The following is a 19,534-nucleotide window of genomic DNA, read 5'->3' on the forward strand; positions in this document are numbered from 1 at the left end:
TAGCTTTATTCTTTGACCCACAGAAATAGGACCAAGACAAATGGATAATTGATGCCAGTAGAGTGGACATTGAACCTAATTTAATATCTCCCCACATCCAAGGCTTTCACTACTTGGATATGTTTACCATTGCTGTGGCTATGTAGGAAATTAGATGTGGAGCATAGAAAACTGAGCCTATACGAAGACTAAGCTTGCATCCAATACTTCACTCCTTTTCCACTGCGACTTTGGTGAAACTTAGTATTGCACCACATTTGTGGTCTGGGGGAAAGGGAGGGTATTGTGCATGTGTGTTTTTTTGTTATCTTAAGATCAATCACTTTACAGGAATATTTGTGTTAATGGAGTTTCTTCTGAACTTGTGCACTTTTGAATGGAGTTTGTGTTAATTGCATGGCCGAATGGAATGTCTAGTACATCTCGCATTTTCCTCAATTGGGTAAATGTGGATTGTTCGTTTGTACGTTGCTGCTTTTGGAGTATTGTATTGCTATTAGAGTTAGAGGAAGCGCAGCTACGCATAGGTGTTAGCAATTTAATGCTTTTAGCTGCCCACTATAAATGAAACAGGCAGTTAGCTGACACCACCCAGTAAGAGGAACTGCCTTGTCAGACAAACTGGTTAACTGTTTGAGGACTGCAGTAGTAGTTTAAGCTAAGCCTTCTGAGTGTGCTAACATAGAAAAAAAGGTTTGCATTGATTTTTAACGAGCAAAAGGTTCAGTTTCAAATGGCCAGGGGCAGGCTATTGCATTTGGAGCTTAAATGTAGAATTTAATAACAATCTCTGTACAACTGCTAGCATTTAATATGATAGAATTTCACATTGAGTTTGAAATAACGTACTTAAGTTAGAAATTAGAGTCTTAAATTTAAATAAAGCCAATTACATAGGTATGAGGGGAGAGTTGTCAAAGGTAGATTGGGAAATTAAATTAAAGGGTTTGACAGTTGATAAGCAATGGCAAACATTTAAAGAAATATTTCAATATTCTCAACAAATATACATTCCGTTGAGAAATAAAAACTCCACGGGAAAAGTGATCCATCCGTGGCTAACTAAAGAAGTTAAGGAGAGTATTAGATTGAAAGAAGAGGCTTATAATGTTGCCAAGAAGAGTAGTAAGCCTGGGGATTGGAAGAGTTTTAGAAACCAACAAAGGACGACCAAAAAATTGATAAAGGGAGAAAATAGAATATGACAGTAAACTAGCAAGAAATATAAAAACGGATTGTAAGAGTTTCTACAAGTATATAAAAAGGAAGAGAGTAGCAAAAGTAAACGTTGGTCCCTTAGAGGCTGAGACAGGAGAAATTATAATGGGGAATCAGGAAATGGCAGATGCATTAAACAAATACTTTGTATCTGTCTTTACAGTAGAAGACACAAAAAGCATACCAAAAATAGTAGGGAGCCAAGGGGTAAGTGAGAGTGAGGAACTTAAAACAATTAATATCACTAGAGAAAAAGTACTGGACAAACTAATGGGACTAAAAGTCGACAAATCCCCAGGACCTGATGGCCTACATCCTAGGCTTCTAAAAAAGATGGCTGCAGAGATAGTGAGTGCATTGGTTATGATCGTTCCAAAATTCCCTAGAGACTGGAAGGAAGCAAATGTTACCCCTCTATTCAAGAAGGGAGAGAGAAAACAGGGAACTACAAGCCAGTTAGCCTGACATCCGTCATCAGGAAAATGCTGGAATCCGTTATTGAGGAAGTGGTAACGGGGCACTTAGAAAATCATGGTATGATTAGGCAGAGTCAACATGGTTTTATGAAAGGGAAATAGTGTTTGACAAATTTATTAGAGTTTTTTGAGGATATAACCAGCAGGCTAGATAAAGGGGAACCAGTGGATGTAGTATATTGATTTTCAAAAGGCACTGGATAAGGTGCTGCATAAAAGGTTGTTAAACGAGGAAAGGGCTCATGGGGTTGGGGGTAATATATTAGCATGGATAGAGGATTGGCTAAAGGACAGAAAACAGAGTAGGGATAAACTGGTCATTATCAGGTTGGCAGTCTATAACAAGTGGGGTACCACAAGGATCGGTGCTTGTGCCTCAGTTGTTTACAATCTATATTAATGACTTAGATGAAGGGACCAAGTATAATATATCCAAGTTTGCTGAGGATACAAAGCTAAGTGGCAAAGCAAGCTGTGAGGAGGACACAGTCTGCAGAGGGATATAGACAGATTAAGTGAGTGGGCAAGAAGGTGGCAGATGGATTATAATGTGGAGAAATGTGAAGTTATTCACTTTGGTAGGAAGAATAGAAAAACAGAATATTGTTTAAATGGTGAGAAACTATTAAGTGTTGGTTTTCAGAGAGACTTGGGTGTCCTCATACAAGAAGCACAAAAAGTTAGTATGCAGGTACAGCAGGCAATTAGGAAAGCAAATGGCATGTTGATCTTTATTGCAAGGGGGTTGGAGTACAAGAGTAAGGAAGTCTTACTACAGTTGTACAGGACTTTAGTGAGACCTCACCTGGAATACTGCCTACAGTTTTGGTCTCCTTATCTAAGGAAGGATATACTTGCCTTAGAGGTGGTGCAACGAAGGTTCACTAGATTAATTCCTGGGAGGGTTGCCCTGTGAAGAGAAGTTGAATAGAATGGGCCTATACTCTGGAGTTTAGAAGAATGAGAGGTGATCTCATTAAAACATATAAGATTATGAGGGGGCTTGACAGGGTAGATACTGAGATTGTTTCCCCTGGCTAGAGAGTCTGGAACTAGGGGGCACAGTTGCAGGATAAGGGGTCAGCCATTCAAGACTGAGATGAGAAATTTCTTCCCGCAGAGGATTGTGAATCTTTGGAATTCTCTACCCCAGCGGACTCTGAATGCTGAGTCATTGAATATATTCAAGGCTGAGACAGATAGATTTTTAGACTCTAGGGGAATCAAGGGATACGGGGATCGGATGGGCAAGTGGAATTGAGGCTTGAAGATCAGCCATGCTCTGATTGAATGGAGGAGTAGGCTCGAGGGCTGTATCGCCTACTCCTCCTATTTCTTATGTAGTGTAGCACCTGCTTAATGAAGGAGAGAAAATTGACACCAAACATTAATAGTAAGAAGAGTTGGAGGAGGTGACCGAAGGCATGGTTGAAGAGAGTTGTTTTTGGGAGGCTTTTGAAAATAAGGCAAAAGGTTTAGGAAGAGAGTGTTGTACAATATAGGGCCACGTTGGGTGAAGGTTCTGCCATTGAAGGTGAAGCAGAGGGAATGGCATGTACATACAGCAGGCCAGAGTTGTAAGAACAGAAAGTAGTTGCACTGTCATGTAGGACTGGAGGGGATGGTGAAGGTAGGGGAAGGGCAAGTTGGTGGAAGGATTGTGAAAGAGGATTTTGAATTCATTGTGTTAGGGGATGGGAACTGGTGGATGGTGGTAAGGATGGATGATGTGCTTAGATAAGGTATAGGATGTGGTGATGGAGATTTGGATGAGTTGGAGTTTACCTAGGCTCAGGAGAGTGTTGAGAGGTATAGTGTCGATGACATGTTCAGTTGGAATGAATTCTTCAGCAATTTGCCTCTCCCACTAATATATACATTAAAAAAGTGCTTTTCTGCCAGCATATAAATTCTTATCCCTTTCTACATTTGTGTTTAATTGGGTTGCAGAAATTGGAAGATGTGTTGATATTAGAAATATTGAAATAGCAAATGTAATTTTAAATGAAGTCAACTTTAATGACAGACTCTAAACAACTGGCATGACAGTTTGTGCTATATACTGAAACAGCTGGGATACTTAATGGTCTTATTGCATGAAATAAACTAAATCCCACCTAACGCTCACGTCTAGGACTAATACATCCCCATTGACTGACCGGTTTAGTGCATTAATCAATTAACTGAAAACACTGATTATGAATATGCACTTTCATATTTTTATGTCCTCCTCCTACGGGAAGGAAATATTTAACATGGAATATTTTTAGATAATCAGGTTCTGAACATAATTACTCATGTTAAAATCTTAATTATGTTCTGGAATAGTAGTCTGATTGATATTCTACCTGAAAATATACAGCATCACGATGTATCTTTTGGAATATTTTTAATATTTTATGGAGCAGGATTAGAGGTTAGTATGTCAGTTGCTTCATCTACTGCTGCAGATGGTACGATCTAGGTTAATGTTGTCAGGATCAGAAATTTCCTTGATAGGAAGGGGAGGAAAGAGCACATTGGCCAAGGCACCTTGTACCACATGCTTACATTTCACAGCTGGTTAAGTGGCATTGGCAGCAGGAATGATGTGTAGGAGGAGGGGAGGATGACCTTAGAGAGTGTGGAAAAATATTAAACTTTCAAATTCAGACATTGACAAAATTCTGACAAGACCTGATGATTCCAACAATAAAGAAAACTATTTCAAACAAAAATTTAGGTTTTTTGAGTGAGAAGATGCCTTGAACAATACTTGAATATTCCTGTTGCTGGTACTGTTATTTAATGACCGATGACCTTCGATCAGTATCCAGGAGCAAGAAGAATGCCAATTTCTGTTGATTTAGTGAAGACGTCACTGAATTGGAGGCATTTGAACGCTGTGATGACCTGAACTGAATATATGTGCGCCTCCGCCTAATCTAAAATGATAGTAATCACAAGAGCACGAATGACCCTAGGACAGAAAATCTTCAACATTTATATTTTTCATTAAATGTATTGCCAAAATGTAAAATGCAGAAGTTATTTGCATTTAAAGTACTTCTTCCTTTCCTTTTTTTCACCAAATTAAAGACAGATCAACTGTGGACATTTTATTCCCTTCCTCCTCCTCCCCCACCAATCCCCCAACCAAAGCAAAAACACCAAATTTGGGCTGATTGAGTCCAAACACAAGTGTAAACAACTGACCGAGCTTTTCAGTTTTTTTTGAGCTAGCTTTTACTGGAGAGCTGTGCACTTCTATGTTTTAAAAAAATTTAAGGATCACTCTGCTGAGCCCCAGGACTGTTAAATCATTTATGTAGTGGCTAGCATTTATCTCAATGATGGCTGAGCCACTGCCTGCGTTTTAGAAATACCATAAATTGTTTTTTCCCTTGTAATTTTAAGCGATGTGCTGAGGATTAATACTTCCACTTTTTACATCCAATGTCTTATCAAACCTGAATTGATTATAGTATCTGTTAGATTCAGAACAGAGCTCTTCCTTCTACATGTTCATTTCCAACCATAAAGATTTAGAAAGATGTGCAAACATTGGAGTGCAGTGACTTGGGGAAGTGTGGCAGCCAATATGTGTATATCGAGATTGCATAAAAGAATTTGGCATAGACACTGGGAGAAAGACACAGCCAGTCTGTGTTGATGATTATCCTCCATGCTACCAGTAGTTCTAATCTCATGTGGCTACAATGTTCTCATATAGGGACATAGGACATAGGAATGGGAGTAGCCCCTCGAGCCTGATCCACCATTCAATGAGATCATGGCTGATCTATGACCTAACTCCATATACCCGCTGTAGCCCCATATTCCTTAATACCTTTGGTTAACAAAAATCTATCGCTCAGATTTAAAATTAACAGTTGAGCTAGCATCAACAGCTGTTTGCGGAAGAGTGTTCCAAACTTCTACCACCCTTTTCGTGTTTCCTAACTTCATTCCTGAAAGACCTGGCTCTAATTTTTAGGCTATGTCTCCTAGTCCTAGACTTTCCAACCAGTGGAAATAGGGTGGATAGAGAGAAACTATCAATTCTCCTTAATAGCTAAAACTTTGATCAAATCATCCCTTAGTCATTTAAATTCCAGGGACTACAACCCTAGTTTGTGTAAAGATCCCCTTGTAATTTAACCCTTGGAGTCCAGGTATCATTCTAGTAAATCTGGGCTGCACTCCCTTCAGGGCCAATATATCCTTCCTAAGGTGCAGTGCCCAGAACTGAACACAGTACTCCAGGTGTGGTCTAACCAGGGCTTTGTATACCTGTAGCATAATTTCTGCCCCCTTGTACTCTAGTCCTCTTAAAATATCCCTGTATTCTGCCTCCCTTCAACCTATCTAACATATTCTTAAATGATGATGTGGCTTCTGCTTCAGCTACTAACTCTGGTAGTGCATTACGCAGCCTTGCAACCCTCTGAAGAATTTCTCCTGCTTTCTGTCCTAAATCTCTCATTTAATGTTTCTATCTCCCCTTGTTCTGGTGCCCTAAAATCACTGGAAACAGTCTGCTTCAATCCACTCTATCCCATCTCTTCATAACTTTAAGTGATGATTAACTAGAGATGTTTAAACTCCTCTGTTCTAATGTAAATATTTTGAAGTCTTTCTTTGTATTTGTATTTCCTTATTCTGGGGAATCTGTGCTGTACTCTATTATGGCTAGTTTGAACTAGAAATCCCAAGGTGGAATTATTTTTCCTCTATTGCCTCAACATCATTCCTATAGTGGTGAGCCCAAAGCTGCACACAGTACTCCAACTGTAGTATTACTAAAGTTTTATATAGATTCTTCATTACATTTCAATTTGATGTTCCAACACGGACAGTAATACAACTGGCATAAGTTAAAGAAATGAGCTCAAAATGATCATACGTATGTTTTTGGAGAACAAGGCTAAGGTACCACACTAACATTTATGGATCAACAAAAAGGTATGATCTTCTATGCTCCTTTTCACAAATCTTAACACAGAGGTGCTCTTCTATGGATGTTTCCTCTACAAGAGGATGAAATACTGCACAGTTGTTAAATGAACTCTGTGCATGCCTACTTGGAAAACTAGCAAAGGCTAACCTATAGTTTCAAAGAAGGTGACAACTTCAAAAATAGCCTCAAATATGGACCGATGACATGTGTGTTTATAATAAATTAAGCTGCAACTAAACCCAGCATCCAATCACTTGTATAGGGGAAGATACAATAAAATTTGTGTGACTGGGTCTTTGAGTAATGTCTGTTAAAACCAAAATATTCCAGTTTAAATGTTTTTTTCCCTTAATGCATCTACATTTAAATGTAATCTTCCTGAAATGACTGACAAATAATAGCTGTCCTTTTTTCTGTCACTAAAATGACAATAAGTGGGAGAGGGTATCTTTGGTGTACACTGAGATTTATTAGAGTTTTTTTACTTTTTGCCTTCAAGGAATATGGACAATGTGGGCAACAAATTTTCAAGACTTTGGCTCAGCTAATTTAGGAGAAGTGAAGTTTTTGAACCAGGGACTTGGATGAGAGGTGCTGGATCAGGGCTAGGGAATTGGAAGTGGGTTGTGATGAGGCTTGGATTTTTCTAGATTTAGCTTTTAAAAAAATGATGAATTTTAGTTGTGATGCGTGTGCGATAGTGGATTAATTTCCTTGTCTTGTAAATGAGGTCCTACATTCTGGGTCTCTCCCTCAACCTATTTACCTTGCCATTCCCCATCACTTTTAAAATGTACCTCTTCAACCATGCCTTTGGTCACCTCCCCTAAATTTTTTTTTACTGCTCGGCATCTGTTTCTGTCTCTGAAGTACATTGGGGTGTTTATTATGTTGAAGACCTTATACAAGTACAAGTAATTGTTGAGGAATTGTACACCTATCTTTTGGGGTAGTGTGGAGAGGCTCGACATACCCTTGGTTTTGTTTTGTGAATCTGTTTCAAAGAAGACAAACTACTATCAAGAATTATTAAAGCAAAATATTTTAACATCTAAATTTCTAATAATTTTTTGACAGGTGAACTCTGTAACCTCATAACACTGGATGTAGCTCACAATCAGCTTGAGCACCTCCCGAAAGAGATTGGCAATTGCACACAAATCACAAACCTTGACCTTCAACACAATGAGCTTCTTGATCTGCCTGAAACCATAGGTAAGGGATCAGTTATCCTTATTTGCTGCTGATGTTACATACAGTTTTTATTTTCTCCAGATTGAAATAGTTTAACTTGTACAAAATTGTTACACTTTATCTATTTTTATGCTTACCATGTGTGGCTCTCAGTTAATGCTATAGGTTAATAGTCTGAAATATCTGGGCTTCATTTCTGCAAGTTCTCCTTGAGGTTCTATAATCTTTATTAAAACAAAATAGCTTTTGTTAGCTTACAACAATTTATTGAATTCATCACATCCAAGGTTACTGATTTTACAGTTTCCATGGGAAAAATGGACTAAATTGCAGAGTTCGATCCTCATAACCCTGGTAAAAATCCTAGAAATCCATGTAATAAAAATGGAATTTGACTGTAAACCAATGGCTCTAATTGTAAATGGATGGAATCACAGAATGCAATTCCAAAGCACTACCGTATGTATAGTAACTGCCTTATTCAGCCTGAAAGAAAATCTTTGTAGTTTTTGTACCAATACAAATTGAGTAACAGCCGTTTGCTTTTTTAAAAAAATGCACGAAGATGATCCACTAGTGGATATGTAAATATTTGAAAATGCTAATTATGGATCCATTATTAGAAACTTTCATATAAATAATAACTGTAGGCTGAGTTGCAAGATTGCACTTTAGATGCTGGATTCTGATGGCCAAAACTAGGACTCCGAGCCCTCAAATTAAATTATAACCATAAACTCAGGCAGCTGTATCTACATGATTTTTAGTAATTTATGCAGCAACTTAACATTTAAGCTTTAAAAAAAATCTGACAGCCTTCTCTAACAAGTGGGCAGTATAAGTTGGCTACCTACTGGCACTGTTAAGATACTCAGTGCAGGATAAGAAAGTCTTGCTCTGAGATGTATACATCTGATGGAGATTTCTCTTCTGAAGCCTGCACTGGATAGCTGACTTAAATTCACAACAGCTTTTAATATAAAGATAGTAAAATTATTTTTGGGTTTAATTTTACAGCTTACCATGCCTCTGTTTCTGTGTTCAGTGCTGTTTTAGGGTGGTTTTGTGATGTTAGTTTTAGACATATTAAAGTTGGACACTTTGGGCAAAATATCGACACACTGATAAAATATTCACAATGGATGGAACTAATTGTTTTAAAGGGAGTAAGCCTCTCAGAAAATGCTGCTCTGCTTGTGCAGAGACACTTGATGCTCTTCTCTACATTCCTGCAATAGTTTTTTCTATGTGTGCCAATCTCAGATATGGTACTGTATTAAGTGAGACCACTTGGCAGGGGCCGTGAACCGAGAAACCTTATGGAAGGCTTCTTGGAAGTGCAGCAGACGCTGAGTTGCCTCGATTACATGTTGCACATCTTTTGGAAAGCGTTCTGCAAAATTAATCAGAAAAACACACATTGAGCTAAATGTGTTTTGATGAACTGAAGCTTTATGTAGCTAGTGCTGCAGAATTTAAAACAAAGTATAGAATGCAGTGAATATAGTCTGGCTTTAAATCTGCTTTAACTGTACCATAGAACATAGAAAAACACTTTTTTTCTCCAGTTGTACAGCACTTGATGTGTGCAACAGAAGGTAAAATGGATGCAGTTAACATCAACAAAAATATTTTTTTGGATCAGGCTTTGGCACTAAGGAGTATGGAAAATTACCACCATAAGTTTGGCCTGTGCACAACAATGTTAAACTTTAGATTGTGGGGCTAATTTTTTAATAAATTCTTCGATGCCAAATACTGATCACAATTACTACAGCTAAAGAAAAATGTTGAGCTTCAGGTTTTCCCATATTCCACTGTAAAGTAGGACATTGTTTGAAGCTAGTCTACATTCATTATATTCTATACTTTGTTTTAAATCCTGCTGCATTTTATTACAAAAATTCCAGTAACAATACCCACTTCGTTCAGTGTATGGTTATTTTGAGGAGTGCTTTCTAAAACCTCTAACATTTAAATAGAATTTTAAATAATCTGCAAGGTATTAAATTAATTTGCATAAATTTGACTAGAGCATGGGACTACATGATCAAGCATAATTTCAGATTGATGTTAATTTGCTTTCTGTCAAACTCTCATAAATCTCAGTGCAATATGTGGATAAAACTGATATGATTGGCTTTAATTTGGTTTCATTGTATCTAACAGCCTTATCTTTTGTACCAGGGTTTTCTAAGATATGAAACATTAGAATACTAGCTAGTGAAGTTAAAGGACTAAATGTATAATGTTTTTGTCTCCTACTTTTCCTGTATGGTGCATTTTACATTGCGTTTTTGCACTTGAGATTTATAAAGAGGAAAAACATATGCCTCTGCAAGGATTATTAGTATGTCACTTTGTAACCTGAGGACTTGATAACTCTGAGCAGCATTTTATGTTCCAATTTTGGATTTACTGCATTTGCAGCTTGCCTTTTGTCCATCTCCATTTTATTACCTTTTCGTTTGTGAGGACCTTTCGTCTTTTCACCCGCTTAACTATTTTCACATTCTGTTCTTTTTATATGTCTTCATCACTGCACTAATCATTTATATCATCTAAAAGCTTTCTGTTAAGCATTTTGGAGGTCATTCAACCCATGAACTCCCTCTCTGTGATTGGTATATCTGTTGATCCTTTCTTCCCCCCCGCCCTTTCCAAACTTGTTATAATTCCCGATTATCTTCAGTCTTCAATTCTGATGAAGGTACACACCCAAACCGTCATTTGTCCTTTCTCTTTACAGATGCAGAGTGACTTGCTATGTATTTCCAACATTTTCTGTTTTATTCCAGATTTGCAGTTTTATATATTTATTAACTTGTAGCAAGTCCTGGGTCATGACTATGGAAAGCCAACCCTTTTTCTGCAGCTTGTGTTTTTTTTCTCTGCTTGTGTTCTTACTCAGCAGATGTTGCTCTAGTATTAGAGTAGAACACTTACCTTTTCACCTCTGGGACTTATGTTCAAATCCAACACTGACAGATGGGATGAAAGCCTGTAATCTGTATTGTGATGACTAACTCTTAAAGGGAAACTAGTAATTTAATCAACTTTTTGTCTGATTACCCTCCGCTAACCAATGTTACACTTACCACTGCAAAGGTCCTGAAGTAAAAATGGGAAAAATAAACTATAAGGATGGACATTATTTTTAACATCTGAGCGTGCTAAGCTTGATCAGTTGTATTTTCAGTACGTATGGGGCAGAAGGGATACCAAGTAGTTTTGTGAAACAACATTGTGCGGGAGGAGGTAGGCACACTGAGACTCCTGATTTTTAAAAAAATCAACAAGGTATGGAATGTTAGTGCTGGGGAGTAGAAGCGGCCTAGGTTTCTACTTTTTGGCACACAGCATCAGGATTAGGTATAGCACAGACTGAAAGTCAGTTAATTCTCCTGTATTTTCTCATAGCTATATTGATAGCTTTAACCTCAGTGGAATATCAATTGCTGCGCCGATATGAATGTTTCCATTTCCATAAGCCAGCTGACATTGTGATTTCTGAGACAGCCAAATTACATAGAACTTACAGCACAGAAACAGGCCATTCGGCCCAACTGGTCCATGCCGGTGTTTATCCTCCACACGAGTCTCTTTCCACATTACTTCATCTCGCCATATCGACATATCCTTCTATTCCTTTCTCCCTCATGTACTTATCACATGGAGCAGATGAAGCTAGATAGCAAGTTCCACATTCTAAGCACAAATAGCAGTGAATTATGGGTAGTTTTGTGTTAGACCTACACCGATGGAAAAACTCGGTTGAGATTATCCAAGCTCATTTTGTCTAAAAACACCATAGCCAGCAGCAAGAAATCTTTCATCCCAGTACTCTGAGCTAGATTTGAATGAGCCCTGTTTCAGAGCTGAATGGATGATGTGCTAAACCACTTTGAACATAAATTTGAGCTTGAGACGCATGTTGCACCTATGGTGCTCTTAGTTTTCAGAAACACTCATTATGCAAGTTCCGCACAACACAGTTTCCCACTGTCATGCCATGCTAAATAGACTGCAAGGACTTGAAACTACATTGTTATTTGTTTCCAAGCCAACTACACTTCAGTGCCGAACTCCAGTTCAAGCAAACTCCCAGACTCTGCTGATTTCTTGATATACTGGCCTTTCGTTACTTGATTGCCTTTCGTTTATGCAATCTATTTAAATCCTTTCAAAACACGTTATACAACATGTACATACTTACCTGCTTGGTCTTGCAGATTCTATCTCACTCTGTCCTGTTGTTGAACTCCTGTTCAGACCAAATACGTTCCCCTACCTTCTCTGAGTAAAGCACTGACAGTTTTTGCTCAGTCATTCTCGGACAAACAAATAAACTTGAATTTATATAGTGACTTTTAGAAACTCCAGACATCCCAAAAGAAATGTAGTTCAATGCAAAGTGTGTGTATTTTAATTGCACTGAAAAATAGATAGTGTATGTATTTATAAATATAAAGTATATGATGTGAGGCTCGACATAACACACAAATGCCACAAGTAATAATCCTTTAGGACAAATAGAAATTGGAAAATTAAAATGGGTGAGTGTGTCTTAGACATAGCTAATCATTTACGTAAGAATATATCTTGAGTGCCTAAAAGAAGCAACAATGTATGGTGAATTTTTGGACATTTCAGATGTCAATTGCATTTGCCTACATTGTCTTGCATTTCTAAACCTGCAGCTTTGCAACATAATGTCAGGCAGATCTGGTAGGGAGGAGGGGCTTTGTAAAAGACTTTCAAGAATGTCCTTAAGTGAGACTGAGTGGGGGCAGGCTGTATGTTTTCACGCGACAATCCAAACTTATGTAAGGATTCTCTCTGCATTACTAACATTCTTATCATTTTGCATCACAATATGATTGGATTTGCTTGCCATTGTTAGAGTGCCTTCATTATTTTGTGGCTTTTCTCATCTGCAATAATGTGTAGGAAGATAACTTGGACTATACTGCAGTCCATTGTCTAATTATTGGCATTGAAATTGATAAAGCATTTTATTGTCTGCTCTGTGTTATTGCAGAAGCTCTAAGATACTGAATGCTTTCTATATAAAGCTTCATTCACTAATCACTTGATCTAATATTAAAATTTCCAGTTGCTATCTTTATCCACAGATTGTATTAGTTACTATTTTAAGTGAAGCATATTTTACCCATTAGTGTATTGTGGGCAGATTTGAACAAAAAACAACAGCTATTTGGATTTCTGTATCTTACTAGAATTCTGCACTATGGTATTAAATATTTCAAACTTCTAAATTATTCTTTTTACATTGATTTTGAAACCTTTTCTATACTCAGATTTAAAACACTTACTTTGTCTGATAGTTTATTTTTATGCTGAGATGAATAGGTTGTTGAAGTGAAAGCCATACAACTTTCAAAAGAGGATTAATATTAGTTTATAGTCTTACGCCTTGGTTTCATTTAACAGGACTTGAATGTCACTGTCTTTAGTCAGTGTTTTTGAGTATAACTGGTTGCTGTTAATGAGAACCCACGTGTGGAAGTGTACATGTTTCTTCCCCCTACAGATTGTGTTGCAGAAAACCAGGGTGCTGAGTCAAGTGTGTTTGTGCTGGATCTTGCAATTCCTCCATTTAAAACACAAACTATTTATATAGTTAGGGTTAATTGAAGTAATTTAAAATTGGTGTAGTTGAGATCTGAGAATGGCATTGTATATGTGTAAAATTTTTATTTCTGAAAGGGAAATGTTTGTTTGGAAATCTTTTTTTGTTTCATAGCTTACCAGTTAGTCAGAATAGCCTAAAATGATACCTGATCATACACAGGAGAACAAATCTAAAAAGGGTATTGAATAACTGAGTTAGCACACTGCATTTCACCTTCAGAACCTCTGCTTGAATGCAGGTCAGTTTGATGGAATACTTTCTTATTTTCTTCAGCTCCAAGGGCTCAACATGAAGATGAAATGTGATTTACTCATCTCCTAGTGGGTATGAGGGCCACGGCACAAAGCTGCTCCTAATTTGGTATTAAATTGGCGGTTTCAGAGGCTGCATTGGCTGATAATTGAAATGTCACATGTATGCGATCAGGGATAGTCTGAGATTGGCAGAATGGAGGTCACTTTACTCTGTGGTTGTCTATACTATATGCCTGACCTTGGAGTCCTTCAAATTGATGCTGACTGCCTGAAACAGGGAAATGCCCTAGTTCCTTGTATCATTCCTGAACTTGATGAATACGAACATTTGGGGAAGAAAAATAAAAAGAAAGGCATCTAAATCTAAGGGAAGGACATGAATTTTTCCTCTGTATGTAACTAAGGCATATTGGATATCACCCTCCTTGGCTTCCCATCAGAGGAGTTGGGAGCTCTTATGACTGAAATACCCTGGAAACGTCACTGCTGAGAATTTGCATTTTTTTTTGTCTTTTTGAAATAAACCAGCCATCTGTGCTGTTTGCAGGACTAGAACTGACAACCTTTGCAGCAGCTTTGTCCAAACTGCAGCCAGTGGCTTTACAGACTTCTTCCCTCAAGAATTTTTTGCACAACTCCAAAGCTGCAGTTTCAGGAAGCTTATGCCACCGATTTTAGACTCCAAGCCAGATGTAGGTGCTAACATGCATATGTAAGATATTAAAACACAGGAAGATGAACTATCCTTCAATGACCACTTGCTCTACAGAAGTTCAATATCCTGGAAAAATAAAAGCAGCTTGCCAACTAACTATTCTGGAGCTTTCCCCAGATCTTCAATGTAGAGACTGTGCCACAATCCTGTGTAAAAGCCCAATTCAAATTTTGTGCCCGTAAGGGCCACTGGAACATACTTCAAGCACCATTTACACCAATGTTGCCCATCAATGTTTCTGTCACTATTAGTCCTTTAGGAACATAGGAACAGGAGTAGGTCACCTTGAGCCTGTTCCACCATTCAGTTAGATCGTGGCTGATCTTTATATTAACTCCGTTTACCCGCCTTGGTTCTGTAGTCCTTAAGTTCTTGTTGGGCAAGAGTATTATCAATCTCAGTTTTGAAATTTTCAGTTGACCTAGCCTCAACAGCTTTTTGGGGGAAGAGTTCCAGATTTCCATTACCCATCGACACCATTCCTTGCCGGTATGCAGCTTGCAGTACTGACGGAGAAGGTGTTTGATGTATTTTGCAGGACATTGAGTAAAGATCAACAATGACTGGGTATTAGAAGTAGCAAAATGACTGAATGTAGTCAGAATTCACGGGCATTGTCTTTTTGGTTGCTTAACGGGGCCTTTGCAAACAACTTATTAAATAAATTAGATGCTTTGTGTTGTCTGCTATCCAGCTAATGTGCGAGTCAGAAAGCAAGAAATTTCAACTTGGTATGTTATGGTGTACAAGATATCAGGCTTGAAAAAATTATTTTGCACCTATGGTAGTAAAAGCAATCCATGCTGTCTAGGCTACTAAAGCTCCTGGGCCAAATGAATGTGTTCCTCAGTTTGAGTTTTCCTGCATTTTTAAAGATGTTGCCTGAATAAGAACTTCTATGCAATATCTTAAGAGGATACTTATGGTATGTGAAAGAACATGCAATTTGAAGAATCAAACATGATATTTATTTCCAACAGTCTACCATTTATCCTCTTGATACATTGGCTTTTGTGATTTGAATGACTATAAGTAACTTGAATTTGTTTAAAATCTTTTATCTGAATTGCGCTGTCCAGCCTGGTGAATTACTTTCTTCCTCCCTGCACCCAATTGCGGTATGGGCTTTCTCCGAACACTTAACAGGATCGCAGCAAGATGGTATTATTTGCAGACCAGTTTTGTCTGACCTGAATCCTGCACCATCGTGCCTGCAGTGTCTCAGATAGCATGCCATTTACCATTTTTGTCGTGATACAGGCTGCTGGTGATCACGTGATTGCCCAAAGGGTTCTCACTTTCTCGCTGATCAGGCAGCACTTGCCATACCATCGGACCAATGAATATAGGCAAAATCTAAATATTTATTTACATGCACAAAAGGAGTAAGGCGTACTTTTGGTTTCTTGTATAATAACTCTGATCACTGACCTTCAATGACGCGATACTCAATGTAAGTGATGCAATTCCTATGTTGACCTATGGAGTCCAAAGGTTGATTCAAAACTGTTACTGAAAAAGTCTCCAGTATGTATTTCAGACCAAAGGCTCCCTGACACAGCTGTAGAACCAAAAAAAAAGGACGCAATAGAGCATACCATCGCGCAGAATGGTTGATGAGCAGATGTCTTTTTATCCGGGAAGGATTGATGCCTCAACCAAGTACAACTTGGTCAGTGCCTAAGACAAAACCTCTTGTTCCTGACTAATTTACAAATGAGACAACTGGGCTCCGGTCTCCATTTTCAAATTTAGTCAAGAAAACCAGCTTCCATTTTAACTCTGGGGTACCTTCTATCTATAGTTTTATTTTTATTTTTAAAAATCAAGTTTTTTAATTTAACAAGTGTACCTGGGAAATCTGAAAATGCTCGTGATTAGTTTGATAGACTTCATTTTGAATGCTACCTTTATATGTAATCATATCCACCAATTAGAACCTTTCCTTCTAGAAAGGTTAACTTTAATATTTAGCATTTCAAGTATCGTTATTGTTTGGTTTCCAGAAGACGATTGCTTGGTATTATCCAGTTTTTGTTGGACTAGCTAAAATAAATTCCTCCCCCACACAAGAACACCAAAAGGAGAAGAGACAGGAAAGAAAGACTGCATTTAAATAGCACCTTTTATGACCTCAGGATGTCCCAAAGCACTTTACAGCGAATTAAGTACTTTTTGAAGTGTGGTCATTTGTAATGTAGGAAACGCGGCAGCCAATTTGCGCACAGCAAGGTCCCACAAACAGCAATGTATCTGTTTTAATGGTGTTGGTTGAGGGATAAATGTTGGGCAGGACACCAGGGAGGACTTCCCTGCTCTTTGAAATAGTGCCGTGGGATTTTTTACATCCACCTGAGGTGTCAGATGGGACCTCGGTTTAACGTCTCATCCGAAAGACAACACCTCCGACATTGCAGTGCTGCACTGGAGTGTCAGTCTAGATTTTGTCCTCAAGTCTGGAATGGTGCTTGAACCCACAACCTTCTGACTCCGAGGCGAGAGTGCTACCAACTGAGGTACAACTTAAGCTAGCTTATAGATGATCGTTTTATCTTTACAAAATATTTTGTGTTAAAACTTCTACAGTGTTCCCCGTTTTCCACGAAGCTTTATCCCTTTAGACCGTCTCGTCTGTTGACATTCTAACTGTGATGTGGAGATGCCGGTGATGGACTGGGGTTGACAATTGTAAACAATTTTACAACACCAAGTTATAGTCCAACAAATTTATTTTTAATTCCACAAGCTTTCGGAGGCTTCCTCCTTCGTCAGGTGAACGGTATGTTCACCTGACGAAGGAGGAAGCCTCCGAAAGCTTGTGGAATTAAAAATAAATTTGTTGGACTATAACTTGGTGTTGTAAAATTGTTTACAATCGACATTCTAACTAGTTTGGAAGTTGGCCTTGCATTCAAGGCACTTCACTGTTTGAAAAAGATTTCTTTAAACCACTTTAAACATCACGTAAACAGGAAATGGTCAAGTGTACTCTTCGACCGATATCTAAAATCAATTTTTGGTCGATGTTAAATCCACAGACAAAGCATTTCCTGTGTGACTGTGCTCTTGGCTGCATGATACTAATACATTTTTTTTCCCAAAGTCTTGTAGAAATCTAGAAATTACATTATAACTGCCTTAAATGATTAGCATTCTTTCAATTCGTATAGCTGCAGTAAATGGTTTAAAGAAAGCTCAATATATTCTGTTTTGAAAGCCACTTAAAATCTCTGGAAAGGAGAAATAAAAACTTCTTAAAGCTATATACTACTCTACTTTTGTCTTGGTAAAATCACTATTAATTATTACCAGGAAGGTCCAAGGCTCAATCTCTGGTCTGTGCACAAGATTTCAATTGGCAGTGATCATAGTGGCTGACACTAGAATTAACCTAGTCATTAGTTAGGGACAATCTTCTGGTCCTGGTCATTATCTGGTAATCCCTGCTGGAAAATTTGTGTGCGGAACTTGAATGAGGAAGGAAGAAATTTGAAAGAGAATTTAACGCACACTTGTCAAATTTAAAAAAAAATCATTTTCAGTACTTTTCTCCTTTCTCCTAAGAGAAGTTTCATTTATTCTTATCACGAGTAGTATATTGATTATGACCCAAACTCGCTATATTGAATATATGTATTTGGTACTGACTAGACTGAGCAGTAGACAATTAAAAAGTAATTCTGATTCAGCTTAATTTCATTTAATCATATTAAGCTGGGATGCCCTAATGTGTGAGAGTTATATATTTTGTGTTCTGTTGGTCTGAGCCATTATTGAAGAGGAACATAGGTTTAAGTAGGAATCAAATTTTGCTATAATTGTTGCAAAATCCCTGTTCATATAGTATGCAGTATTTAACATGAATATTAGCAAAGCAATTGTTAACTTGTGCTAAAGTTAATTTGCAATTTGGCTGTGGTTATCGAAATGCTACTTTTTTTATGTTGGTTAGTTTTAATCTTGTAGAATCTTAACATTTTCACATTGCACAAGTTATTTCTCTATGTTGCAAGCTCTTTAGGTTGATCATAGATGGGTTTCAGCGGTTTAAAAACGTTGCATTTATGGAAATAGAATCATGTGGGGTGGTCCAGTGCACGACTACACAAGGTGGGATTTCAGTTGCCCACGTTTTGTCTCTTGATTTTGGATGTGCTGTCATAGGGAGTGGAGGCCAGTTTCAACAGGGTGGGGGAGATATTGAAGGGTGGGCAGTAGGGGCCTTTACACAGAGCATTTACCTAATCTTTCGGTCAGAAAATAATTTGGGTTGTTGAAGAAAAGGGGCACAAAATACATTGGATGGAAAATTGCAGCTCTATATAGATGAAAAATAATAGCTTGTTTCATACAGTAGCTGGTGAATATGGTTTACATTTGCTTGTTTTTGGATGAACTTATGGAGCCAAGTATCCCTTGAGTCAATCATGAAAAATAGTTGCTCATTACACACAATAGATCAATAGGATTGAAGGATTAGTCTTTAAAGCCAGAATGTTTTTAAATTAAAGGACATGGTCTTTTGGATGAATACTTGAGCCTGTTGTAAGGGGTTATCTTGAGTGTTACTTTCAAGTGCAAAACAAATGTTGTGTTGTGATCTATATTTGGTGTATTTTAAAGTTGTAAATAAGTTATAACCAGTTCTAGTGGTGGACACTTTTGAACCGACGTGATTACACAGCAAAATTCAGTAAGTTGGTATTGTGGCACAGTGTAATTTGAACTCCGTACGTAAACCAACTTTTAAAAAAAATTAAAAGGCCATATATTACTTGGTGGAAGATATGCTGCTTGCCATCTATACGTTTGTGCACAAAAATTGTAATATCATTAGCAATATGACCTATGAACATTCTTCTTGCAGGTAATCTGTCCAGTCTGAGTCGCTTGGGGCTGAGGTACAACAGACTGTCAGCTGTACCCAAATCATTGGCAAAGTGCAGTGAGTTGGATGAGCTTAACCTAGAGAACAATAATATCTCGACATTACCCGAGGTAAGAAAAATATAAAATGGTTGTAAAATTTCTGCAAAAACCTTCTGAAAATCAACAGCAATTTTTTTTTAGGTTATTCAAAAA

At 37.8% G+C, this 19,534-nt stretch overlaps 1 protein-coding gene across 1 annotated transcript in view; it reads left to right on the forward strand.

The window, feature by feature from the left end:
* The window catches only part of shoc2 (SHOC2 leucine rich repeat scaffold protein), an 82,074-nt gene that overhangs the window by 43,409 nt on the left and 19,131 nt on the right, over window positions 1-19,534 (forward strand). The window contains exons 3-4 of the mRNA XM_068002117.1: window positions 7,711-7,848; window positions 19,320-19,450. Coding sequence (XP_067858218.1) covers window positions 7,711-7,848; window positions 19,320-19,450 — 269 coding nt within the window. The remainder of the gene's footprint in view (window positions 1-7,710; window positions 7,849-19,319; window positions 19,451-19,534) is intronic.

Source organism: Heptranchias perlo, chromosome 21 (assembly GCF_035084215.1).
Source record: "Heptranchias perlo isolate sHepPer1 chromosome 21, sHepPer1.hap1, whole genome shotgun sequence".
Classification (NCBI taxonomy): domain Eukaryota; kingdom Metazoa; phylum Chordata; class Chondrichthyes; order Hexanchiformes; family Hexanchidae; genus Heptranchias; species Heptranchias perlo.